Here is a 26,344-nt window from a genome sequence, read left to right on the forward strand (position 1 = left end):
CCGGAGCGCCTTAGCGAGGAGCCAGAGCCCCAGGCCCGCCTCCGAACCCGCACCGCGGGCCCAGCCGGGGCGCGACGCCTCCCTGCAGCCGCCTCCAGCTCGCGCGGCTGCCGCTGCCAATGGCGCTGCTCGCTCCGGGTCACGCGGCAGCGCCACGCGCCTCGGGGGCGCCCGCGGGCCCGCGCAGGGGCGGCCGCGGCGCCGGGACGGGCCTTCAGGGCGCGGGGCTGCCCTCTGCAGGGGATCAGCCGGCGGCGCTTGAGGGCACGGGAAAGGTGGAGTCGCACGAGGCTACCACGGAAGAGCTTAAAGGAAGGGAGTGTGTGCAGCTTGTTGCTTGCTGGTGGTGCTTCTGAAATTGTGTTCGTAGTGTATGACAGCGTTCGTGCGATGGGACGCCCGAACCAGGGAGAACCCACGGCCCGGCTGTGACCTCCCCTGGGGTGAGAGCTCTCCGTGGCTCTGGGAATACACCGGGCACGGAGTCCCTCCAGTGTGCTGAAACACTGGGCTTGGAAGAGTATGCACGTGGCACATTGGTGGTTTGTGAGGCTCCCAGTAGCAGCCAGTTTCAAAATGATAGGATGAACTCTAGAACATGGTAAACTTGCCTAACAGGAAAAGAAGGTGCTTTCGACTTAATATCATTGATAAAGGAGCTGCTGTAGTGCTTGAGGAAATAGGATTTCACTGACTTGTTTACTATCTCTGTAGTTCTAGAGAGTTACTGTCTCTGTAGTTCTGTGCTTGCTATCCTTGTAGTTACTATCTCTGTATTTTTTACCAGTTCTCTTCACACAGTGCAGTTCAGATATCTTGTGTAAGACCTCTTTGCATTTTGTTCAACAAATGCTGTTTCACAAAGCAAAGTTTTTTGAGTTGATACTTGGCATCCCAGTATTTTAAATAGGAACTGCCATATAAAGCTGTTCCAGGAGATGCTTTCAGGAGGTTGAGGAGAGCAGTGTGTAATTTTTTGTAGAAATCACAAAATACACTGCCTAAGTTGTGTGACTAAAGCAGCAGTTGTTTTTGGCAACTTTTTAGTTTCTGGCTGTATGGTTCACTCAGCGTTATTTAGGAAAAGAAGGGCTAGGAATGCATTTCAGATGGTTTAACACTGTTACAGAGTTCTGTGCAGTTCCTAGAGCAGAATAAGTTCTGGTTGCCAGTAACTGCACACAGGTTCCAGTGTCTCATTCTGAAGTAACTGAGATGATGCCATTGGAAGGAGAAACGTGCGTGTCTGTAGCCAGTGCTGTTTTTAGAAAAGTGCTGAGAGAGCGTTGGCCTCTTTTGGATACATTGATTTAAAGAATTTTAACTACTGTTTTCTTTCACTGAGTTTCCAGTGGGAGTGCTGACAGGGGACTGTTAGCTGGCATAAGTGTGGTGGCTGAAGAGATTGTGTTTCTGGAAAAGATGATGGTTTACATGAAGGACTAAATCCAAAGTATTATGCTGGGAGAGCAAATGTTATTCTAGGGGAGCGAGGCATCAATTTGAAGCTATTTCGTCTACATTTTGATCTTGGTTCAGTACGTGCCCCAAGATGTGACTGGACTGAAGAGTCAGCTTCAGAGAAACAAAATAGGCCAAAGAGCTGGTTTTAAAAGAGGTCAAAATACTCAACAAGGAATACAGGTAATGAGCTAAAATATCATAATTAAATATTGTGTGAAAAAACACAAGTGTAGTGCAGCTATTAACTCCTCAGAAAATGGAAGAGTTGGTCAGATGCTAAATGTAAACTTCACCAGAGCTTCAGGTGTGGTTTTCATTTAGATTTTGGAATGTGTGTGTGAATCTTCCTTCAGGGCTAAGGAACATGGCCTGGGACAGAATGCTTTTTCCTTAGTCCTTGATAGCAAAAGTAGGACTCTGACAAGTTTATGTACCTTTTTGTCACACTATCCCTTGGCACTTGAGTTATAACTGGTAATCTGTTTTTTTATCTTTTGTCATTACTGTGGGTGATGCTTGCATTGCACACAGCCTGTGGCAAATGACCAAGTATCTGCTATAGCTGCTTCAGGCACACTGACTTATTCAGTGGTCAGTCCTGTGGTGGAAGTATGTAGTTATTCATAGCTGCTCATGATTTGATTTAATTGTCATCCCTTGGCATCTTTTGGCCTAACTTAAAATCAAAACACTTAACTTGTAAATCCTTTTCAGAAGCTTCTCTTGTTGTGTTTGAAATTTTATACTTGCTGCAGCCTTTATGGAACATTCCCTATACATTCTTTAGAATAAGGAGGAATCTCTTTGTACATCACATTTGTACCTTATCTAGCATTAGAAGGTCTTAGTCAACGACTTGGGTTCTGATCTTGCACAAAAAAGAGACTTTTTCTGGAATCAGGAACATGAGATGAAGGGAACCTAAAATAAAGGCCCCAGAAAATTTTTAGAGTAGAAACTGAACTTTGAAATTTAAGTGTTCTTTGCTCATGCTGATGCCAAGTGCAGAGGATGCATTAATTATGCAATGAACTTCTGTGCAAAAGGGAAATGGGAAGTACTGAGAAGTACACAGGAAAGGGGGTAGGAGGAATTTCACAATAACCTGAGAAAACACTGTATAACCATGCTTGAGAGAGGGAACTTTCAGGAACAATACTGCCTGAAACACTTGGAACTGTGAACAAGTTGTTCTAGGGTTTGAACCCTGCTCTGGTCAGTGGTGCAGGACTTTAAAAATTCTTTTTATTCAAAGAGATTAGATCAAGTAAATACCTGACTATCTCACTGATTTTGTGTAAAAAATAAACAAAACAACAACAAAAAAACAACCCACAAACCTTCTCCCTAAACTGGTCAAAAGGGTTAAAATATGATTGTGGTTTGTGTCTATGGTAATTTGTGTCAATCAGTTCCTAGTGTTCACTGAAAAAGCTGTCAGATAAGCAATGCACATTTTCCATTAAACCATGGTCTTTGGAAAGTTACAGATAATGGAAATAGTTGTGCAGTGTTTCTTCCATGAGCAGAGGAACAGTAGGGCTTAATTACTTCAGAAAGTTCTGCTTGACTGTGCAATCTTTTTCCCCCCTCTTTTCTAGCACAGTTTACAGATGTGTCTATTGCTGTGTATGGTGTACTAATTCCCTTGTTTAAATCTATTAAAACAACTGTAACATTTTAATATTCTTTCAGTATTGGCTGACATTATGAAAAAAGGAAATCTACAGTCTGTACAAACTGAGAAGTTGTGCTGTTCAGAAGTTTTTCTAGCATACTTTGAAGGTGATGCCCTTCAGAATACTGAAGATTTAATTGTGTCTTGGTTACAAGAGTGTTTAAAGTTTAGACAAAAGACCCTGTCATTGCTGTAGCTGTCAAGGTGCCAACATCTTCAAGATAAAAACGTCCTTTTTTTCCCCCTTTTCATTGCTTAATAAGCAGGAGGACTGGGTCCAATGTACGCTGGCCATTGCATGTCAGTGCTGCCTGCTGGGCTGAAAATATGGTGTTTAGTCATCTGGGTGCTCTGTAAGTGCGAATGATGGCACGATTGAAATGTGCCAGCTTTGTCTGAGCACTCCAGAAAACTGGGCTTAGTGGAAAAAGACAGACAAGTGTCCTGCAGTGAAAATAATAATCTTGATAGATTTATAACCTCTAAATTTTGAGCTTCCAATGTTGTTGAGATACTGTAATACTTGAACTTTTATCTGTAGTTTTTTTTTCTAGGAGAATATTGCATTGTAAGTGCATTTTGCTCTTTTGAAACAAGAGCTCAATTGTTAGATATTGTGATGACTGGGTATTATGATAGCCAAAAGTGGAAAAGTGAGGAAACTTTTATTTAAGATGCTAAGTAAGGGGTAGTACTCAAATAAAAGAGGGACATGAAACTTTTAATTTGTTGGTCTGATTTGGAGGCAGCCCTACGAGATGTAGTACAGTCATTTTCTAGTGTGTTCTCTTAATTAAAATTCAGGAGGCATTTTCCTGTTCCCTGGCTTAACTGAAGTTCTTGCTGTGCTTTTGTTCCATATCTGAATAGATGTTGTTGAAAGCCAAAGTGTAAGGGAGAACTTTTCAAAGCCGGCATGACTCACTGAACGGTGAGAATATCACAAAGTGTACAGGCAGCTGTGTTCACAGGGCTGTTTGAAACTGACAGTTCACTTTTCAGTGGAAGGTAAGCACCAAGGTTTTTAACTGTTGAAAAATCTACAGTAACTTAATTCTAATATAAGATGCTCCTCATGGTATTTTAAGAGGTTGGGAAGCAGTGAGGTGAACAAAAAAGGATGAAGTGAACAAGAGAAATGGTTGATACTGGGTAAATTAGAAACAGTTTGCTGTAGCTGAGTTATTGTGGGTATGTGTGTTCATGGGTCTCATAGGGAAGTCTGCCATTTTAGATAGCCGATAAAAAGTGTTGAAAACAAATGGAATTTATATTGAAACCTGTTTGATTTTCTTTGCTGTCCTAGAGTTGAAAAAGAAAAAAAAGCTTTGTTTATAGAGGTATGCACTAACTAAACACCTCTAAAACTGGTTCTTAGATCTTGAAATAATAATTTACTGGCATATCATAGATACACAAACTTTAAATATGTTGGTACTTTTACTATGTCATTATGAACTGTGGCTGTAGGATGAAATTTAGTTAAGGTGTGGAAGTAAGTTGTTAGAAAGTTCACATATTTTGAGATGTAAATACATCCAGTAGCTAAACATTGTGTTTATATATTTTGTCCTGAATACAAAAAAAACTAGTTGAGCACTGATTTTGGTATGTGAAGGATCTAAATTACATTTTTTCTCTTTCTTTGTAACTTGCATTATTATTATTTAATTGCCTTTGTGAAGTGTTATGACCAGGGAAGAAGGTTACAGAGAAGAATTTAGCTATGACAGGATGCCAACTTTGGAGCGGGGAAAACAAGAGAATGGAAATTATATACCAGATATCAAATCCAGTGACCTTCAGCTGTCAAAGAGGCTGCATCCTTGCTTTAGTTACAAAACATGGATATTTTCTTTGCTGATGGGAGTAAGTACTTTAAATTATAGCAAATTTAAAAATACAGGCCTTAGTGCCCAGTTCTTAGTGCCTAGTGCTCTGTTCTGTTTGACATCATTTGAAGACTAAGAATTTCATCACTGATAGTATTGAAAAGAAATCTTTGTAATAATAGAAACATATTTAGCAAATTTGGAATGTAGACTGCTGGTATTCTTTGACTATTTTTTTACTAATCAGAGGTGGTGTATGAAGGCTTATTTTTATCATTGATATTAACCATATAAGTAGAGAACAAGTTTGGTAGTGGTAAATATCAGCCCATGTGTATCTATAAGCAGTGCCTTTTGGTAGAATATATAAAGTATGAAGACCATATGTATTCTTTTAAAAATACTTTTATCTATTGAATGTACTCTGGCTGCCATGATACCATTTTGGCATTAAAAAGATATGTGGTATTGATTGCCACATTAATCTATCAGGGTTCAATAGCCACATAATTATTTGGTATAATCATTAATGTAGTGAGGTATATACTTGTGCTCCTTACAGAAACAACACAGTGATTTGAATTTTTGTGTTCACTGCTAGAATGACAGGATACTCATCTTGCATGTACATCATATGTTTCTCCATGTTCTGAGCCAAGTTAATTAAACTTCATTATAGCAATTAGAATTTGATCTTTTCTTTTTCTGTCAGCTTGTGTGTTTTGAAGCGTACTTTTTATTAAGAACTAAGATTGTCCCACTGTTAATATGGTAATTGCTTGTTTATGCACAGTGAATAAAAATATTGCCTTATTTTTGTGGAAACAGCTGAGCATTTTTTCTTTTCTGACAAACTGCAAGGCTTGGATTTCCTTTCAGATGTACTGTCACATGAAAAGAGAGCAAAAGAAGTGCTGGCTTTATTTGCATTAAATTTTCTCACACTTAATTGTCCAAAAGAACAACTGTCTGTAATTTACTGAATAGTTGTAAATTTTTGGAGATAATAAGATTTAATGATCATTTGCTGAAGTCATATTATCAAGAAGAATGAATTTCATGGAAAAATGAAAATGCAATTTTATTAATAAACTCTTAGATTAAGTTCCAATTAGATTTTTCTTCCAAGTGTTTAGTCTCTATCAACCCTTCTGAAAGACAGTGTCCAGAAGAGAAAGTCTGCATGCTGAGCAATGTAAGTCACAGTGAACAGAACCATCTACTTCAGGGAGCAGTTGCCAACTGTACAGTGACATCAAAGTGGCTGATGGGCTGGTTTGGTGCAGAAACAATTTGATGAGCATCAAGCACAATTTCAACTCGTGGTTCCATAGATTGTTCTTACAGTTTGCCAAAATTCTCTGTGTGTGTTTATACATGCACATACGCTTTCCTTATTTTCTGTCTTTTTTTGACAAGGACTCTTTAAATACCCCCAATAATTTTCTAACATGAAAAAAATAACCAAATAAAACAAAAGAGCAGTTCTGTCTCTTACCTTTCCCAGCTCCTTCAAAGAAATGCCTACTCAGAGGAATGACAAGGAAAACCAAAATAATGTTAGTAGAAGACACTACTGGCTTATTGCAGAGTGTGTAACTGTGGTAGTTATGAAATAAACTTTTTAAGGTAAGAGGAGCAGTTGAACATTTTTGGATGTGCCACTGAATGAAGGCAGGAGGAGAATTTGCAGGGATGTAGGAATATAGTGGAAGAAACTTCATTAATGTATCCCAATACTATTTTTACTGCTGTCTTCTAGTTGGCAGTTGCTCAGCTGCCCATATGCATAATGAATGTTGGTGGACTCAAGCAGGGAATGCAAAGTAGAGACATAGCTGAGGTTTCTGAAACATTTTTACCACTAAACATTGCAGTTACCTTTTGACTTATACTGAGGTATTTGCCAGGTCAGGACAAAATTCTTGATTTAAACATGAACATTGTTCATTATTAGGTCTTGGTAACCAGCAAAATATCTTCAGAAGTCAGCATATTTTGATATTTTTCTTCAAATTTATTCACACAAAAACTGCATTCTTAAAAGTAGCTCAGTTTGAAAGGGGTTGATTACTGATTTATGTCTGACTAGTTTTCTTTCTTAAACAGTTTTATTTATATAAATTTATTTTATTTGTTGCATTGCAGACTTGCCTCCTTATTACTTCTGGATTTTCACTATATCTGGGAAATATTTTTCCATCTGAAATGGATTATTTACGTTGTGCAGCAGGTTCAGTAAGCATTCTTAATTATTTGCTGTGGCTGTTTGACAGCAAATGCAATAGTAAATAATTTTTGTGGTTTTATGTCTTATTCTTTCTTTTTCTACTGCTTTTCTTCATGGAAGATTTAATTATATTTAACAGTTCATTAAATGGATTTTTGTTGCATGGTTAAAGGAATAACTGTTGTCATAAAGACAACTGAGTTTGTGCTACCATTTTTGTTGATCAGCTCACCACTGGCATGCAAGATTAATCTGCTGAGCAGTTTTTCTGTGCTTGATTTTAAGAAAAATTTTGTTGCTATGTATTTGGAAAGTTTTCTGGCTATAGGCTATTGAAATGTATTTCATATTATATCGTGAAGTGTTAATTTTTCAGTTTATTTTGCCATAATATCCATGTAGCGACGCAGACTAAAATTCTCTTGAATATTATTTTATTAGTAAAATAATACATTAAAGTAAAATAATATGCATTAAAGATGGCTGACATTTTCCAGAGTGCAATATTTTTTTCTGTACTTTGAGGGGTGCATATACATGTTTACTGTATTATATGTACTTAGTTTGAGCTTTAGATATTAATAAGTCTCATGTACTTGCTTTGTTTATGGCAACATTCTGTCATTGTTATTTTCTCAACTTGACTTTTATATTTGTTTTTAAGTTAGGTCCAAGATTACTTGAGACAAACAAGTCCCAGGAGTTGCTCAGTGAATGAGTTATCACTTGGGCTTCCACTAAAGGTGTTAAAGTTGGAGGAGTTTAAGTCAGTATCCTCACAGATACCTTATTCTCTGCAACATTGGTTTAGTTACTGAGATGTCTCTTTCTCTGCCCAAACCTTGACTCTTTGAACTTCATGTTTGAAAATTTCCAAAGACCTGGTAGATCTTTGGCTGCAGCAGGTTTTCACATTGGGCTTGAAGGTGTGCATGTTTGGTGTCTGTATGTGAGGAAGGTGTTGGAGCTCCTGCTGCAGATGGTGATGTTGGTGCAGTTGGAAGAGCCTAGAGAGATGTGGAGCCAGCTGGCCACCAAGTGTCCCGTTTAGCCCGAAGCTGAGTTGCTCTCTGGACTGTCACCATCTGGACTAGTACTTGAATTAAGTTGCCTAAACATAGTCCTGTAGTGTTCTAGGAACTCCTGTGTATCCAGGACATAGAAGAATGTTTTAATTATGTTCAGTAAAGGTCATTTAGGTGTTGAGGAAGTGCTGCCAAGAATTTTACATATCAGTATTATTCTCTTTATAGTGTTCCATTGTTAAGCCATTAGAGTTCAGGTGTGTGGGAAGAGAATTAGAAATGTGGCATTTATTGCATGATTCATTATTTAACATGAGAACACTTTTATTATAATTTTAATAGGTATTTGTGTAAAATTGAGTTGGATCTGTAATGGAGCTATGTCTGTTGTGGTGGGGAACAGCGAAGGGATAGAGAAATTACTTTGTGAGACTTTTTATTTGTGCGTGACTTTTCCATTTATCTGTGTCCTCAAGTAGGGAAACATAGTTCCCAGTGAGGCCAAAAGGACATCCCAGGCACAATTCTCCAAGTTTGTCTTGACTCAGCAGATTTTCACAAGGTTCTTCAGAACTGTTTTGAGATTGGGCAAATTTTAGCTTACTCATTGAGGATGATGTCTGCCTAAAGAATGTGCAGGCCCAGTCTGGGAGTAGCACTGTTTTCTCCTGCTCAAGGGTCTCAGGCCTTCTAGAGTTAATTTAAACTAATGAAGGCATGAAATACCTCATGAAAGACTTTCTTTCTTTTACTCATCACTTTATGCTGGGTAGTTAGTCAAAACTAAGGGATATGGAAGGTATATTTAAACTTCTTGTAATTCTCAGACACTGACTGTGATTAATGACTTCAGTCAAATGAAACTTTTTCTTCAGAGTTTCTGATCTTCTGTTTGTCTAAGTGTACTGAATATGAATTCAGACACATAAAATACATCTATAGAAGTATATATAAAATTCATTGTGCAGAAGATCCCACTAGTCTTTTTTTTTAATTTTCCCAGTGTATTCCTTCAGCAGTTGTGAGCTTTGCTATAGCAAGGAATAAAATTAATGTGGTAAGTATGAAACTTTATTGTCAATTTTGTGTATCTCTCTATATATCTATATCTATCTGTATAATCTATCTCTATATATCTGTATGTGTGTTCATATTCCCCCGTGTTTAAAATAAGAGAAAAACCCCATTCTGAAACTGTTTTTCAGATACCAAATTTTCAGATTCTCTTTGTCTCTACATTTGCTGTTACAACGACGTGTTTAGTTTGGTTTGGATGCAAACTTGTCCTCAATCCATCAGCTATAAATGTAAGTTACTAAAACAATTACTAATTGTGATACATTTATCATTGTTAAAAAACAAGGTGGGGAGGACATTACATGCCTGGAGATCACATGTCATTACTTTGCTGCCAATATCCCACTATTCCTGCTTGGTCTGTGAGGAGAGATCATACAGCAGTAACCTTGCATTTCTCTTTTCCCAGTGTTAGTTACCTGCAATAATATTCACAAGAATCTAATTTATTTACCCTTACTTTTTCAATTTTTGTTATTTACTTCATGTACCTAGGACTAATTGAGAGAGATAGTCCATCAGTTTAGTTACAGTGCGTCTGGAGTCAAACTTGTGCATCTACTTGGCACTGCACTGCCAAGTGTGACATGTGGCCTTGCCAGCTCATATCAGTATTAGTGCTGTGTCAAGACATGTCTAAATCATGGGAATTTTAAATCTGGATTAAGTTGTTCTGCAGGCCACACATTTGCACTTCTTTTGCCTAACAAGTCCTGTATTCTTCATTGTAGCACATTTTCTAGAAGTTTCTCAATGACATTTATCACTGTTTGCAGAGTTAGTACAACTGTACAGTCTGTTGGGTACAGCAAAACACATAGTTTCAATTATCATTTCCTAAGCAAAAGTGAATTTCAGCATCCAAAAAAGCCTCCTAAATCTACCACTTACTACATTTTTCAAAAAACATGTGCTGCAAGATGTCAGAGAAAGATGGAGATTTCATCATCAACAAAGCAGGTCTGACATGAGGAAACAACATAATTCTGTTCTAAGTTGTTGAACAATGGTTTGCTGTAATTTTATAGGTTTGGAATAGTGTCAGTTCTTCCTAGACTTTTGGTACTTTGCCCCAAAGGTCTGACTGACTACCAGATGTTTTTTTGGGCTGCTGATGGAAAAAACATGGTGCTTTTGTCGACAAGATAGGGTGATCAATTCTTCCTAACTTGTGTGCCTCTAGGAAATGATTCAGTCCATGCAGTGTAGGTGTCTACCTCTTTTCATGAGAATAATAAGGAACAAAAAAGCAACATTAAGTATTGCATTCACTTATTTGTCTCTTGAATATGAGCAATGGCAGCATCCATGTTTTTGCAATGTAGTCTGCAAGCATTGTGAACCCATGAAGAGTGTTTGTGAATGCTTTGCCAGCACTGAGCAGGGCACAGAACTGGGATCCTTGGTGCAGTTCTTTGGTTTGTGTTTTCATTCAGTGTCCAATATGGTAGCACACAGTTTGGGATTGCCACCTAGGAGTTGTGACCTGTGGCCCTCCTTCCCCTGAGAATGTTCCATTAGTTGCTGCAGTGTTCTGGGTTCACATAGAAGGACCTGCAAAAAGCAGACGTACCCAGCAAACACTCCCTTATCATAAACTCCTCTTCTGGAGGACAGCAATAAAATCTTCAGGCAGAATATTTGCATAAATGAACTAAATGTTTCTTTCTTAGGTTAGGCATTCTGAGTATTATGTTCTTGAAGTTTGTCAAGAGACAAGAAAATAGATAACAAAGTATGTAATCAGTAGATGTGTCTAAATCTGACAGAAACTAGACAACCTGCCTAATCATGCTAGACTCAGCCCCTTCCTTTATTTTTAATTTGGAAGACATAACTCATTTATGTCTGGGATTTTACTGACAGATAAATTTCAACTTGATTCTACTTATTCTGCTGGAAATCTTCATGGCAACTACTGTGATCATTTCAGCTAGGTCTACTGAAGACTGCTGTGCAAGAAAGAAAGTAGGTACTCTTAAGGATTGTGCATGGTAAAAAATTCTCCATTTTCCCGTATTACATATGCTGAAAATTTATTGGCAACACCAGTATATAACTTTGCATGCTAAATAAATATAAATAAAAGTAGTGTACTAAACAGTTATTTCTTCTTTTATCTTTTAAAAGTGCAATGGCCCCTCTGCTAAATTACCTGTTGAAAATTATACAGCACAGTTCTTTGAATATCTCATGAATGGGCATGGCAAATTTTTTATTTCTGTTTTGTAGAATGAAACTTGAAATTTGAAAGATTAGGGTACTATAACTTGCACATATGCAAACAAAACCTTTTTGAAGCCTGATGTAGAGAAAGTATTTGTCTTGTATGCCAGTTTGGTGGTATCTGCACAACTCTTGGCTTCAGGATTTGGGGCTACTGATAAAAGTTTCTTTATTCACTAGTGATTTCCCAAACCCCACCCTCATTTTTCTACAACAGTATTTCTTTTAGAATGAAGCAACCATGATATGCCATTGGAAATACTGGTTAATAAAGTTGTGTAGTGCCCTGTCCTCCTTTGTCTCCTGCTGATCCACATCTGTAAAACCTGAAGGCTCAGGAGAAAAGTATATTCTTTGAAGGTGGAAAAGGAAGACAAGATGAAAATATTTCATTATTGAATGGTGGCTGTTGAACAGCTAATCTGGTACTAAGTAATTGGGTTTTCATGTAATTGCTGTTGTCTGACCCTGGAGAACACCGTGATGTGTCACTGTCACCTCTTCTGGGCCAACCAGACATTACATACCACTGTTAGGACCTGTAAGAGGTTGTATAAGATTCTAGAAAGAAATGTATTGCTTTGTATACTTTTTTATAATGATTTTTTTTATTCCCCTCTAGAATGCTGCACACGACAGTGCCATTGTTTTGAGCAATGTCAGCTTTCCTGCTCGAATTCTGAAGTCATACTCAGTAAGAAAAGCACTGTTTCATTGAATCAATTTATTATTTCACCTTTGTAAGTGCTAAAGTTTTTTAAAGACAGGAAGAGATCACTGTAGCCAAGAATCGAAAGAATAAAGACAAAATAAGAGATATATAGTAAAATACTTCCTTTTAGAAGATTGCAAGATAAATCACAACTGCTCTTTATTATGGGAAGGAGACTATCTAATGACTTAAGGATAAATAGTGTAAACTGAACTATTGTTTGGGAGAGCTAATAAATGAAAGCATAAATATGTATAATGAAGCTGATCTTGTTTTCACTTAAGCTAGCTAGTGTTTTGCCATAGTTTAGATATGGAGAACATAGACTTTATGCCTAGCTAGTAGCATAAATGCATTTTATTCTTTCTCCTGAGGTCCTTTCTATACACAAGTAGGAAATTTCGTGTTCAAATATGTTATTAATAATTTGTGTGCTCTTATTTGTTTTAGGTAATTGAGGTGATTATTGGAATTTCATCAGTATTTGGTGGAATAATTGCTTTGAATATGGATGTTCTAGTCTCAGGTCCATACCTCTCAGTAACATTCTTTTGGATCTTAGTTGCTGTAAGTAGTGCAAATAGAAACTACTCTTTTAAAACAGTGTATTTTATTAAATTTTTTTTTTCACTTTTCTCCTCCCGCTGGAGTATTTATTTGGCTCTTATACTGTTTGGGAATTGCTGCTTAGCAAATTAATTAAAACTTCAATATACTTAATATATTTATGCAATATTTTTGATCTGTTTTGGTTTGCAATACTTCAGTTCTGATACATTCTCAGTTCTCAATTCAGTAAAATGGAAATGAGTATTAAAACAAGGGTATTAGAAGTGAGGTGATCTGTCAAAAAAAGTCATAGGTTGTAGAATATTTTAGGTTGCAAAAGAAAATGTTGAGTTTAGGTTTAGCATGGTAGAATCCTTAGAACATCTTATTTAACCTCTCAGTTTAACAGTTTAACCTGTTTTAAAAGTCTGAGACTGTGATTGGTAACCCTTATCTCTAATAACAGCCTGTACCCAGGAGCAGTGGATTCATAAAGGATATTGTGCGACCCTGCTCGCCATGAAGGATTTGAGAAAGAAGACAATGGCCACTAGGTTTATATATGTGTCTGTAAAATCCCTTTGCATGAAGTAGAAAAAGTTCATAAACAAGCTTTTCAGCATTCAAAATTCACAAAAGAAAAAAGCTGTGAATACTGGGAATTATTTACTGTAACTCAATTATAATTTTTGTAATTTTCAAGTCAATAAATACTTACTTTGTTACACTCTTTTGTTTAGTGCTTTCCAAGTGCTATTGCAAGTCATGTAGCTGCTGAATATCCAAGTAAATGTCTGGTAAGTGAGTAAAATTCTTTAATTAGAGTGGAATAATGCTAAGAAACTCTGCCTGATAGTGAGCACTAAGTTTGCTGGCTTGTTTTTAGCTGCTTCTATAAAATGTGACAAATATGTAGCAGGAGTGTTAGCTGGTATTCCTTAAAAGAACTCCGGTAGCTCCTTTGGAGGCCTCATTTCATCAGTTCTAGAAAAGAATTTGAAGAGTTTGGTTGGTTGTTTAGGGTTTTTTTGTTGTTTGTTTTGTTCTGGTTTTTTTTTTTTTTTTGATATTTTGTAGTGATTCCTTGGGAAAAGATACTACCATAGAAAAATGACATACCTCATATGGTATGCCAAGAACTGCTTTCAAGCTCCTGAGAGGAGGTTCCCTTTTTCTTTCATTATCAGTTGTGGTTTCTGAAAGAAGAAAATTAGGTGTGCAGGCTGTGCTGGACCTAGAACCTATTTTAAACAAATTCTTCATCTTTGTGATTAGCAAAATTAGCAGCAAGAAGTAATAATGTTCAGTAGAGTGCATTTATTCCTTGAATGTTCTAGATGTGTAGTTAAGGCTCCTTAAAATATCTGTTGTAATTAATAGTCATGTGACCATATTTAAGTGAGTAATGAGGCATAACCACAACTGAAGTCAGAATATAATCCTGTAGGGGTGATATTTGAGTGAAACTCAGCTGCTGTTGTATGGCAGTAAATTTGCCTCAGGACACTCAAATTTATTTGCATAAGATATTTTATGTTGCAAGTCTGCAATATTTGTTTTTAATTCTCATTACTTCATATAAATTGAAGAATAAATGGTGGCTTTTATACTGGCTCTCCAGATGGGGTGTTACTTCCTCTATGTGCATATGGACGGCACTTGTAAAATAAAACAAAAATGTCATCATCTGTATTGAATGAAATACGAATTACAAGCCAGCAGTGTTTTGGCTAGGAAACTTAGGTTATACAAAGCTTGCTTCTGTGTCTTCATGAAATGTGGATAGCTCTTAGTATTTGTGTTTTATGTATAATCTTACACAGTTTTACACGCTTCTGTTATGTTGCTTCAAGGAGACATAGCTCGCAAACCAGAGTTAATTTTTTAGATTATTATTTAACATTTATTATCTTATCTTTTAGGTTGAGGTCCTGATTGCCATTAGCAGTGTTACCTCTCCTTTGTTGTTCACTGCTTCTGCATATTTATCCTTCAGTATCATGCAAGTTGTTGACATCTTTAAAAGTTATCCACCTGCTGTTAAAGTATGTGTTTTTATGCAATTGAAAAATAAACTTCTATATGTTACAATAGCAAGGCAGTAGCAAATTAGGGAATATATGAAGACAAGGTACTGCATTATAAAGATTGAATAAAATGTTATAGAAATTATTTAAAAACTCTTGTTTGATTTATTATATAATTGAAAGTATGTTGCATCTATTGGCACCCTGAAATTGTAGTTTTAAAAATATAGGATTTTATTCTAAAGACACCGTAAAATAATATATAGCATGCTAGAGTCCTTGAGACTTTTATAGTTTGTAGTATTTAAATTAAAGATTCGAGGTGTCCTTGAAGAGTACATTTTTCTGTTTCTTAGGATGCTTACCAGTCGTTGGGATTGTAAGCTTATACCTGGATTTATTAAAAGTATGGATTTGGACAGAGAAGAAAAAGTTTGCAAAGTTTAAAGCCTTTCAGTATGAAATGTTACCTGTGCATTGCTGAAGAGCTTTCTTGTGCTCTACTGGCAAAGTGTGTTGCCAGTCCCGGATGTTGTTCAAAGAACCACTTCGGGGCATTAGACCAATGTCATTAAGAGTCTCCACTAGTCATTAAGTAGTCTTGTAACTTTAGAAGAAAAGAGGGAAAATGTTTGTTAAACTCATATCTCAGGGACTGGAAAATAAACTGCTGAGTATGTGATCCTGTTCTTATTCTGGAGGAGTGTTGTTGAACCTCTGGAATGGTGACAGCTTACATCCCCTCTTTAAGTAGCTTCTCCTGTCACACATGTTGGAGACAGATGACTACACTGTCTAGACAGTTGGTGTGACCCTGCAGAGCATGTCTTACATTCTCACTCTGCTATTTTAGAGGATAGTTTTCTCAATTCTGTTCTGTTTCCAAAGGAAAAGATAATTTGACAGATTAACATTTTCTTAGAAGCTATAGATCTCTTCTACTTTCAACAAACTCAGGCACTAAAATTTTGGTTGAAACTTTATGCTGAAATAAACCATAAATTATAATTTGATTTAAAAAGTCTAGATAGGAATTTTTAAAGTATAGCGATGGGAACATTATCAAATGTTTTATTCAGGTAGTTAACAACATATGTCTCTTTTCAGCAATCCTATGATGTACTCCTGTTGCTTCTGATGTTGATGCTGCTAATTCAGGCATGCCTTACTATTGGAACTGTAATACAGTGTGTGAATTACAAGACAAAAATGAAACTACAAGATTCAGCATGGACACCATCACAGGTTAAAAAACAGGAATACAGAACAACAGAGGTTTGTATTTACACCCACTAGAAAATTTGAAAATACCTACTTTAAAATACTTTTTTGGGGTAATGTTTTGTGGTCTTAAATTCTGATCTTAATTCAGACCACAATTAAAAGCTGTTCTATGAAACTTAATTTTGTAATCAAGAGATAATAGTTTCCTGGTTAGATGATAACTGGGCATGACATGGGGCACAGAACTGTACCCCTTAGGCTTTCCTTTGCTGTACAGAGCTAGACCCTATATCCTTAAAAACTCTCAGAGTGTAACTCATGCTTACTGCAGTAGGAGAGTGCTGGATTCAGTCTAGCACTGGATAGAAAGTGCTGGGAGCAGAGACTGAAATCTGTCAAGTCAGTAAACAGCTGCTAATGGAAAGTGGAAGCTTTGGAATTATGTCCCTTCTGGCTGCTGAGGCTATTTGGTGTAGGTTGTTTATTTGCTGGATCTGTGTCCTGGGACTTAGGTTCTGTATAAAAGATGAAGCACAGCAGCACTTCCACTGCTGCAAGTCATGTCTTGGAGCATGGGTCATGCATGGCTAAACAGATCTCTGCTGGAGATTATTGACAAAAGTATTCCTGGTTTGTGAGTCACTGAGAAATTAGGTGTGAGTTAAATGCTAAAAGGAGCACTTTCTCTGCAAAAGCAACACTTTTTTGCTTACTTTTTAGTATTTAAACACATGAATAATGTTATAGGTGAAGTTGCAAGTCCCTTTGGCTTTTCAGAAGTCTGTGTTTTTAGACAAGACCTTACTTTGATTGCATGTATGTAGGTAAATCTTGCTTCATTTGCACCATGAGAGGCTGCTTCTGGCTTTGGGATTAAAGGTGAAGGTGCAAAGGCTTTCAGTCATATTTTAGAAAAAATCTTGAAAAAATGTCTTAAGTTACATGTTTAAAATGGGAATTTGGCCAAGTTTCTTAGACCCAAATATTTCAATTATTATACAATTTACACTATTTCATTTTATATCCTAAATATAAACTCTATAATATACAAAACTATACAATTTACAAATGTATAGAATATTTTAATAGCTCTGGCTGTACCTATTCACATTTGCATTCTGCTAGATTTTCTCAGGTATTTATTTGCTTGAACTTCAGTTTTTAATCAAAACATTTTTTCATGATTGCATTTGTCTTAAATTTGTTTACTTTTAGGTTTCCAATAATACCTTAAAGGATTTTGACAAAGATAAAGCTTGGAAGGCAGTTGTGGTGCAGATGGCTCAGTAATTTGGATTCTACAAATGCAGCCAACACAGCACAATCCAATAAAATAAATCAACTGTTTGAATGAAGGTTTAAAAACTTACATTTTTAAACAGCACTATAGTTGCAGCAGTAGGAGCCATGGAATAACACAGTAAATGATGTATCTTTCTAATAATTTTAAAATTTGTTGATAATATTTTTAATACATCTGTCTTTTCTGTTGGTATCTGTAGCCTAGTATTTAGAAGATACCTTTAGAAAAAGGTAATGAGTCACATGGATTTATGCTGATGGCAAAGTAAAATATTGCAATATGTAGTAGGCTTCATATATTTGCAAGAGATTGTTGTAACTGCAGTTATGCAGTCAGTGTGACTGATAAATGCTTTTGTAAAGTTATGAGTACAAGTCATAATTGATGTTTTTGCTTATACTTCACTTTTGTAGGAGTTGTAAAGTGTTCTGCATCTTATTGCTTTTATATAAATAAAAGTCTTTATTATGTGGAAACTCGAGAATGTGGATTGACATTCTAATCTGAGAGGTGACAACAGAATATTCTTTCCCATTAAACTTCAATTTCTGGACTATTAAACGGGGGAGAGGCTTTTTCTGAGTGCTGGGACACAAGAGCTGCTAGCCAAACTAAAACATCCAACAAACAGAAGCAACTGGCCAAATAACAGAAGATAATACTGATATTGAAAGAGATTTTTTTAATTATTTTTTATTTTTAGGTATATTACCTCTCATTTATTTCTTTTCCTAACTATTTTTAAAAGCTATGCAACTTAGCTGCCCTGAAACAAGGGACATCCCCCATACAGATGGCCTTTTCTTGTAGCTGAACTATGGGTACAATTGGGTAGATTTCGAACTCTATTAGAATTTCCAAGTTAATAGGAATTCTGGGGTAACCAGGGTGATAGCTGCTGACAAGGTGGTGAGGTTATTTTTTTCCTGGTTTTGTTGTTTTATTGTTGGGTTTTGAGAGGTTATAGACTTTGAAGTTCATTCTTTTTTTAATGTGAAATAACTCAGTTTGTTTGTTCAGAGCATGCTGCAAAGATTTGCTCTTTGCATTTGAGAAGGGGAAAGAAAGAGAGAAGGGTGTGTAGTGTGTGGAGCCTTTCAGGCACAGGAACATGTTTCTTTTCATTTTGGGAAAGCTGACAGTTATTCTGGATTTAAATACATAGAGGCTACTCTTTCAAGTTTAGAGCAGTGCTTTTTAAGAGCGTGTATACAGCAACCTCCCTGTCCCCCTAAAAATAATAGGGTGTGCTTTTGGTCCAGACTACTACAACAACCACAGGCTGCAGCTGCTGTTTCTTAATTATTGCAAAATTTCATGCCTGTACTGGTGGTACTTGTGTGACCATTCTCTCAATGTAACAGATAATTAATTGTATATCTGCTACAATCCTACCAATTTTAAAAGTAGGAAAAGTTAGGTTGATGGTACCCTATATTTTTGAAAGTTGCAAAGAAATAGTTACAGTTCTACCTAAAAATAAGCATCTAACTTCCTAAATCTCATGCATGAAACTGGAAAAAGACTGTAGAGTGTAGAAGTTCTTCATGAATCATTTAAAGTAAAAAGAGAATAAGATGTAGAATAGTGTGAATGTAACTTAACCATTTCCTTGATGGTTGGCTTTATGTTATAAGGTAAAACACTTAGTTTAACTGAATCTGTATCTTTAATAAATTATCTCTATGTTTTCTGTCAAGTGAAGATGGGCATTGGTTATCCAGGTTAGATATAAGTAGATATTACTTTTGTAAATTATTTAGGTGGGAAAAGAAATTAAAGGAAGTTGCACAGCTGATGGAATTTCCTTTCCACAAAATGCTTAGACAAACAAAGCAGACCAAGGCACTTTGACTTCCTTTTGACTCAAATGGCTTGAGGTGCTGTCTTCTAAGGAGTGAGAGCATTTTAAACAGCTCCTGATTTTTTTAAAATTTTTTTATTTTTTTCTGTCAGGAGTGACTATGAAGAAACAAAGCACATATAATAGGAGATGTTTGCATTTCTCTTGAGGAGCTACAGTGTTTTAATAAGAAAGAAGAAAATAGTGAAAACGTGAAGAAAATAGCATTAATCAAAAAATGAGAGAAAAGCTAAATAGCCTTAACAGGATGATTGAGTTAAAATTTGAATTGACCCTGAGATAAGAAATATTTAAGATATATGAGTGTATCTGAGGTTTTTTAGTCATCTTAGATTAACAAGGGATGAGAATAAAAAAAGAGGTTGTAATAGAGCTGCCAGCCATAGATTCTGCTTTGCAGTGAAGATGAACATCCCAGGGCTCCCTGCCTGGCCATGGCTCCCTTCCTGCTCTGTTCAGCACAGCAGAGACTGGACAATCTCCCTGCATGCCTGGTAAACTAGGAGCCCCAACCATGGATACCTCTCTGGAGGCTGAATTTTCTCATACCCTGCAAGAAGAAAAATCATGGAGGTAAGAGGCAGGCTTTTAAAATTATAATTAATGTAGGGCTGGCTGCTGACATGAAAAGCATTTCTCAGGCAGAGAAAGTTTCACTGTAAATCTCACTCTGTGTGTCAATGTTTTTGTAACTCAAACCAACACCCCCATCCTTCTTTACTAAAGGACTTTTTGTATTGATGTTTGACACAGTAAATCTTGATAGCTTGAAGCTTTAATTAGGGTCTGCTGGTTGACGATCTATTTCCACAGCAAAGCTAGAAAACCTGTTAAAGGACAAAAATCATATCCCTCTCTGAGCTCAGCCTGGTGAAGAAAATGTCTATGTGCCATGTTAGAAGGGTTTCTCCTTGGAAATGTGCCATTTCCTGCCTTGCTGGGTATCACTGGAATTAATGCCACGGCTGTCTGCTTAGCTTATACCAGGAGTTAGGTTCCTAGCTTAAAAAAGATAGCTAAAATTAAGAAAAGATTTAACTGGGTAAGATGAAAAAAAGCAGACTGAAGCATCTCCTGAAAAAAAATAAGTTGTGTGCACATGGTGCATGAATGATTTACTTTTAGTTGCAACCCCTCCACATGTGCTAATAATTCCAGTTTCTCTGAGCTTGAAGTTCATAAAAGTATAGATTGTCCACAAAAAATTTTGGAGAGTTATGAAAATAATTTTTTATTATTCTTTTACTTTTTTCTAAGCAGATTTTTTTTAACACTCAAGATTTTAATTTTCTTCTTTAATAATTTTATTAACAATTTCAGAGGTGTCTAAAATGATTTTTTAAATAATAAAAAAAACATTCTTTATTTCTTTAATAATGCACGGGACTTTCAGCAACCTAATTTGGAACTAGATTATCTTTAAAATTCCCTTCTAGCCCAAACCACTTTATGATTGTATGATTCTAATCTTAGGAAAAGAAAGTCTTCAGCATCTGTGGGTTGTGCCTGGTGTGTAAGCAGTGCACCTAAGGTGCTACCTATGTTTGCTGTCATTGCTGAATGCTCGTGACTCTTGAAGGAAAGGGATGGTGGGTGAGGAGAGTGAGGGTCCCTTTGAATCACACAGATGAAAAGAGTACTGGTTGTCTTGGACTGTGAATCAGTAACTTGTTGAGTACAGAAGCACTGGGCAGCTTGTGTTTCACCAGCCTGTCTTGTGTCTCTCTGGGGTACAGGTGCCCTGCTGGTACCCCTGCTGCTCACCTGCCCTGGCTGCACAGGCTCACTCTGGACAGGAGATACAGGCACAATTCCAGAAAAGTGCAGTTCCCAAGCAGCTCTGAATCCCTTGTGAGTATTTTGTTGTGATGATAGTAGCACCTCACACCACTCCACTCCAGAGTATGACAAGAAGCTGTTCAAGTTATAATGTCCTATGGTTGATGTATGTGGTCTGGAGGCACAATGTCTGTTGCTTGGAGCAGGCAATACAACTGCACACAGGGTTAAAATAATAGCCAGGGGACTGTTATAGTATTGTATGTGTGCCTGTGTTAGTGAAACTGGGAAGAACATAGTGATATGTCACAGGATCCTCTTGCAAAATGTAGTGTGAATGTGGCTATTGTGCTGCACAGAAGCCTGGGACTTCTCCAACATGGATGTGACAGGAACATGCCTTCCAGCATAGACATTGATGTTAATTTAACAAAGTCAAAAAGTAATATAGCCAAAGCAGAAATCTCTTGGGAGTTTTGTGCTTAAACTCCAACACATCAGGTCACAAAATCCATTTCTGGCTGCCTAGGTATGTCTGGTGATACATCTGTCCTAACTTTGATTTTCAAACGTTTCCCATACAAACTTGACCAGTGGTGGAATGATTTTCTCTTTTGAAGGGGGCCAAGTATGTATCCAAGCATACTTGACTAATTAAGAAAAAGGTACATGACCTGATGGTCCAGAGATCAAACTTGACCCAAGAGAAAATGGGGAATCTAAAATACTGGATTTCACTCTGTACTCTAAGGTTGACATGTGCATTTCATTAAAAACACCCTGAACCACCGAGGCACCATCCTGAAATGTGCAAGATTTGGACCCAAACCTTCTTGGACTGAAATGTTTAGATTCTGGCTTTTCTGTGTTCTTGACCAGTGCTTTAATAAATATCTAGGGTGCAAAATATCTCTATTACCAAAGTGCAAAAGAAGGCCCTTCCTATTAAGGGTTTTTAAAGGATCTTTTTTCTGAAGATGGAGGGAGCATTGGTAGAAACAGAACAATACCTTTTGCTATCATCCCTTCTTCAGGGATAAAGTAAAGAAAGCGTCAAACTAAAGACAAATGTGGATTAAAATATAGGTAAGGTACAGTAACTAACAAGGATAAAATGACATCTGTTAGAAAAAAATTTTCAAAATTATGATCAAGAATTAGAGTCCCATTTGAGCATAGAGCCTAAGAGATATTGTCCCTGTAAATTTCAAATGCATCAATGCTTCTACATAACTGATAGTTTTCAAAAAAAATGTGGCATGGGTCAATTATACTGCCCAGCTTTTAGTGAGAATCTTAACGGGGGTTCTGAAACCTGATGTAATATAAACAGTGGATGAACACAGTAATTCCAGGATACAAATCATGCAGGAACAGTGAAGTAGCTAGTTTAGACATGATTTAAAAAATAAGGTTCAAATGAAACAAATAACAATAAAGTTGTTGCCTGATAAACTTAATAACAGCTTCAGTCCACACAGAAACTCTCTTGACTGAAACACAGTTCCTGCATAGAAAGAGTACATTGTTAGATCTATGCTTTGATCAGCTTTATTCAGAATGTGACAGAGGTGCCCTAAGAAATACCAGAAACAGTGAGAGAATAAAATCTCTTAAGGCAAATCACACTGTTAATTTCTGTGGAAACTGGAGGTATAAGGAGAGTCAAAATGGCATTTGCTAGAGAGGAAAACATTCTTGAACTGCTCACTCCTTAATATTGTCTGCAGGACCCTCATCTTACAAAAGGGTATCGTAAAAAGCTGTGACTATTTTGCAAAGGTGAGATGAAAATGGATATTCTGTATTTTTTAAAGCAACAAGGGGGAACCCAATGGAACTATTTGGAAGCAGTTTTAAAATAAACATAGGTTAATTGTACAATTCATGGCTCCAAGAAGATTTGAAAACTGAAAGGATAAATAGATGCAAAGAGTTGTTTTACAAATACATTTAAGAAAGTTCCAGAAGCAGCTATTAAAATCATTGATGTGCACGTGGCTTTTGGTTCAGTAAATCTGTAAGATGCAGGTCATTGGCACTTGTCAGCATACATGTTAAAATAATCCATGGAAGTAGGATATTTAACTTTCTTATTTCTTCTAAGCATCCTCTGATCCTCTTAGGCACAGGAGAGTGGACTGGGCAGATTTTTGATCTCGAGTATTTTTGTGCATAGATGTCACATCCCACTCCTGTGAGTAGTCAGGATTCATTGATGCCCATGGTCAAAGTTTTTCTGGACCTATTTGGTAATGGGCCAGGGGGCTTTGAGGGTATTTAGGTGGTCTCAATCCACCTCTTCTGGGTTGACTCTTTCTCAATAGCTCCTGACTCCTTGTCATCCCCTCTGTGCTTTATGTGGTCACCATGGACCAGAACAGGGAAGTGGGCCCCAGAAAGATTCTGCCCTACTTCCACAGGGCCCCCCTTTCCAGCCACCACCTGTTCTAACTTGCCTGCTTGAGTGGCCATCAGTGTTTGAGGCATAGGAATGCATTAACTCCTTAAGGTCCAAGCTTCTATAAGATGACAAAATTTAGTTGTTGTTTTTTAACCAAAACACTTAAATTACATTTTATTCAGTATGGTGATTTATGCTGCTTATTTAAAAAATAAAGTCTTCTTGGAAAATTGGCAAACTGGACTCACATGGGGTATCTAAAATACAAGTACAATAGATACATTGGCTGAGTAGACATTGTATTTTATATGTAAAGCCAGATCCTAGCAGAAGCTGTTAGCTGTATATTCCCCACTGTAACTGATGTAAACAGTTTTGTAAGAGCACTGAGTACTTGGGCCCTGGCACTGTCCTACTGAAAGATGTCTCTCAGTGGTGAGCAAGCCCTCTCTGTGGAGGAAAACTCCCTGTTCCCCTTAGGCATGTCACATGTAGTCTCCATACCAACCAGAGGGTGTGTTTTTGACATACTTGTTCCTTACAAAGGGTAATGGGACTTTGTGAAACATAGCACCCAGAGAGGCATTCCTGGGCATTCTGTTATGCTAACAGGTATTGAGGTACTGTGACTCACTCCCACCCTGCTCTCAGAGTTGCTGGTGTTGAGCTTTGAAAAACCATGCATGTTTCCAAAGCTGGAGATAGGCTATAGGACAAGATGCTCCTATTAATACAATTAGATAATAGTGGAAAAAATTTAAAGGCTCAGATTTCTAGGATGAAAGAATCTGGCATTCCTGCTGATGAAAAAGAGGAAACTAGTCTTCCAAGACCACCCGTCTTGGCAAAGCTGGTTTTCTTCTCATTGAAGGCACTAGAAAACCAGAAAAATAAGATGCATTTGAATACCCATGAATTTGTCTGGTACATCTCTCTAGAAACAAAATTCCCATTTATATATGGAATTTACAGAAAAGAAATCTGTTGAAACTAATCTAATATTGATGTGATAAAATCCAGAAGGAAGAGGCTTTTACTGTGATTGTCAGAAATCACTGTTTCCTATTTTTCAGTTTGGAACATATGAAATGAGTTGAGCATGCTTTATATTTCCCAGAACTAGCAACTTTCTGTCTTTGGAAAGTGTTAGAGGGAGGAGCTCAGAGGTGCTGTGGGAGGGACTAAAATTCATATTAAAGTTTTGGCACGAGAGGGAGAATTGTCAGAGTTGAAGGTTTCTTCTGAGGTTTTGCTTTTTGTATTTTTTTTTTCAATTTAGGATGATAAGTACTTATGTTCAGATTCTTCTAATAATTCTGTTTTGGAATGCTGATTGTCAGATTATTCCCAGGATTGAAGAATGTGGACTTTCATGTTCTCAGGTAATCTCTTACTTGTTCCAATTTGCTGTCTATTAATATAGTAGTTATATGCTACCAAAGTAATTGTAGGAAAAGCAAGAAAGCAAAAAGGGAAAAATGTTTCAGCTGTCCTGAACATTCACTTTATATTCCTGTCATTCTGAATTAAGTGTCCAAAGTGGCAAAAATTACTCTGAAAAGGGTAGGAAAATGCATCTTTATGCTGTTTGCAACTGCTGCTGTTAGTTTCAAATCTGTCTTTTGTATTTGAAAAAATAGATTTTGTTAATATTCATTACTTTTCCAGAGTCAGCTTTTACAACAGCAGTGGTGCCAAAGAGATGTGAGAGGGAGGAATGAGAGGTTTCAGAAATTGCTAATTATGTTAGGAACATATGAAACATTGAATTTGCTGTGAATAAATGAATTAAGCATGAGAAAGAGTAAAACATGTTCTTCATTTTGTGGTTTGAATGTAACCAGTATTAAATTTAATGACTTCTGTATGTGCATGAAAGGGATGTGAACCATACCGCCTTTAGTAGCTTTGGGTTTGTACGATTCCAAATATCCCCGCAAAGGGGCAGTATGGAGATAGTCTGCTCTTGGCATTCTGAAATTGTGAACATAGATAGAGTACATTGAAAGATAAATTTAAAAAAAGGGGGGGATTAAATAATAAGCAATCTCACTTTCAGTCTTAGTGGAGGATGATAACTGTGTACTACCTACAGAGAAGTGAAGTTGATATTATGAAAGAATTTGGCTGTCTGTATAAACTGCTTGAAGATTTCAGTACTTAGGACAACCAGTGAGCCATTCTACCGATTGCTTAAATGTGGTGGGACTCCCAGATATTCAGTTAGTTCATGTTAAAGTAATTTATTTTGTATTTAATATATGTATCCTAGAAAAACAGTAGGAATAAAGATCCTTATAAAATACTAGATTGAGCAAAAAAAGCCCTCTCTATATTTAAATATTCATGTACTATAGTTTATGTTCCTGTGTTCAAGTTCTGTAGTCTCTACTTAGATGTTTTTAGAATAATAAAATATAGCCATAAGAGATTAATCTCTAGATGTACCCAAATGCTTTTCAAGAATTTTTATGAACTTATGTTCATGAATGCAAATGCACATGTATTTTAAATAATTTATGCTCCTGGGTCAGCTGCAATGAGAGTTTAAAATAGAAATGATTTGTCATTCTAATTTATTCCTCCAAAGAGTGTAGGACTATCAGACTCAGCATGTAAAAATCAATATCAAGCTTTTTTGATGGGTTTCAGTCTAGGGGATAGGATTTACCTCTGGGGACCCTAAAGGGTACCTTTGTCAAACCTTAGGTATGTGTGTTATGAAGACTGATTCACTAATTGCCTCTAGACATAGCCCTAAGGTTTGGCAAACTGGATCCCTTTCTCTACCTTCAAGAGTGTGTCTTACACTTTTCCAATACTGAAGATTGATTAACTGAGAAAGGTGTGTTTTATTTTTCTTATTTACAGGGGAAATACATTGTTTCCAGTATAGCAGAATCAATCAATCAATCATTTGTGATATTAGGGACAGGATTCAGTTCATGTT

The 26,344-nt window shown here is 36.7% G+C and overlaps 2 protein-coding genes across 3 annotated transcripts in view; both read left to right on the forward strand.

Annotated features, from left to right (window-relative positions):
• Window positions 1–4,026: 4,026 nt before the first annotated feature.
• Window positions 4,027–17,831, forward strand: MLC1 (modulator of VRAC current 1). Of its 2 annotated transcripts, XM_066550694.1 has the most exons (12): window positions 4,027–4,150; window positions 4,828–5,011; window positions 7,123–7,212; window positions 9,233–9,286; window positions 9,435–9,536; window positions 11,173–11,274; window positions 12,155–12,226; window positions 12,695–12,811; window positions 13,534–13,590; window positions 14,716–14,838; window positions 15,928–16,095; window positions 17,260–17,831. In XM_066550694.1, exons 2-12 carry the CDS (start codon window positions 4,832–4,834, stop codon window positions 17,332–17,334), a joined length of 1,140 nt encoding a protein of 379 aa, XP_066406791.1. In that variant the 5' UTR covers window positions 4,027–4,150; window positions 4,828–4,831; the 3' UTR covers window positions 17,335–17,831. The 2 variants fall into 2 exon arrangements, with proteins under 2 accessions (XP_066406791.1, XP_066406793.1); XM_066550696.1 differs by lacking the exon at window positions 9,233–9,286 and having other exon boundaries at window positions 9,450–9,536.
• A 3,161-nt stretch (window positions 17,832–20,992) lies between these two features.
• IL17REL (interleukin 17 receptor E like) overlaps window positions 20,993–26,344 on the forward strand; it is a 48,628-nt gene continuing 43,276 nt past the window's right edge. Inside the window, exons 1-2 of the mRNA XM_066550171.1 lie at window positions 20,993–21,062; window positions 24,674–24,776. Of these exons, the coding sequence (XP_066406268.1) occupies window positions 24,675–24,776 (102 nt within the window). The 5' untranslated portion in view covers window positions 20,993–21,062; window position 24,674. The remainder of the gene's footprint in view (window positions 21,063–24,673; window positions 24,777–26,344) is intronic.

This window comes from Molothrus aeneus, chromosome 5 (genome assembly GCF_037042795.1).
Source record: "Molothrus aeneus isolate 106 chromosome 5, BPBGC_Maene_1.0, whole genome shotgun sequence".
Lineage (NCBI taxonomy): Eukaryota > Metazoa > Chordata > Aves > Passeriformes > Icteridae > Molothrus > Molothrus aeneus.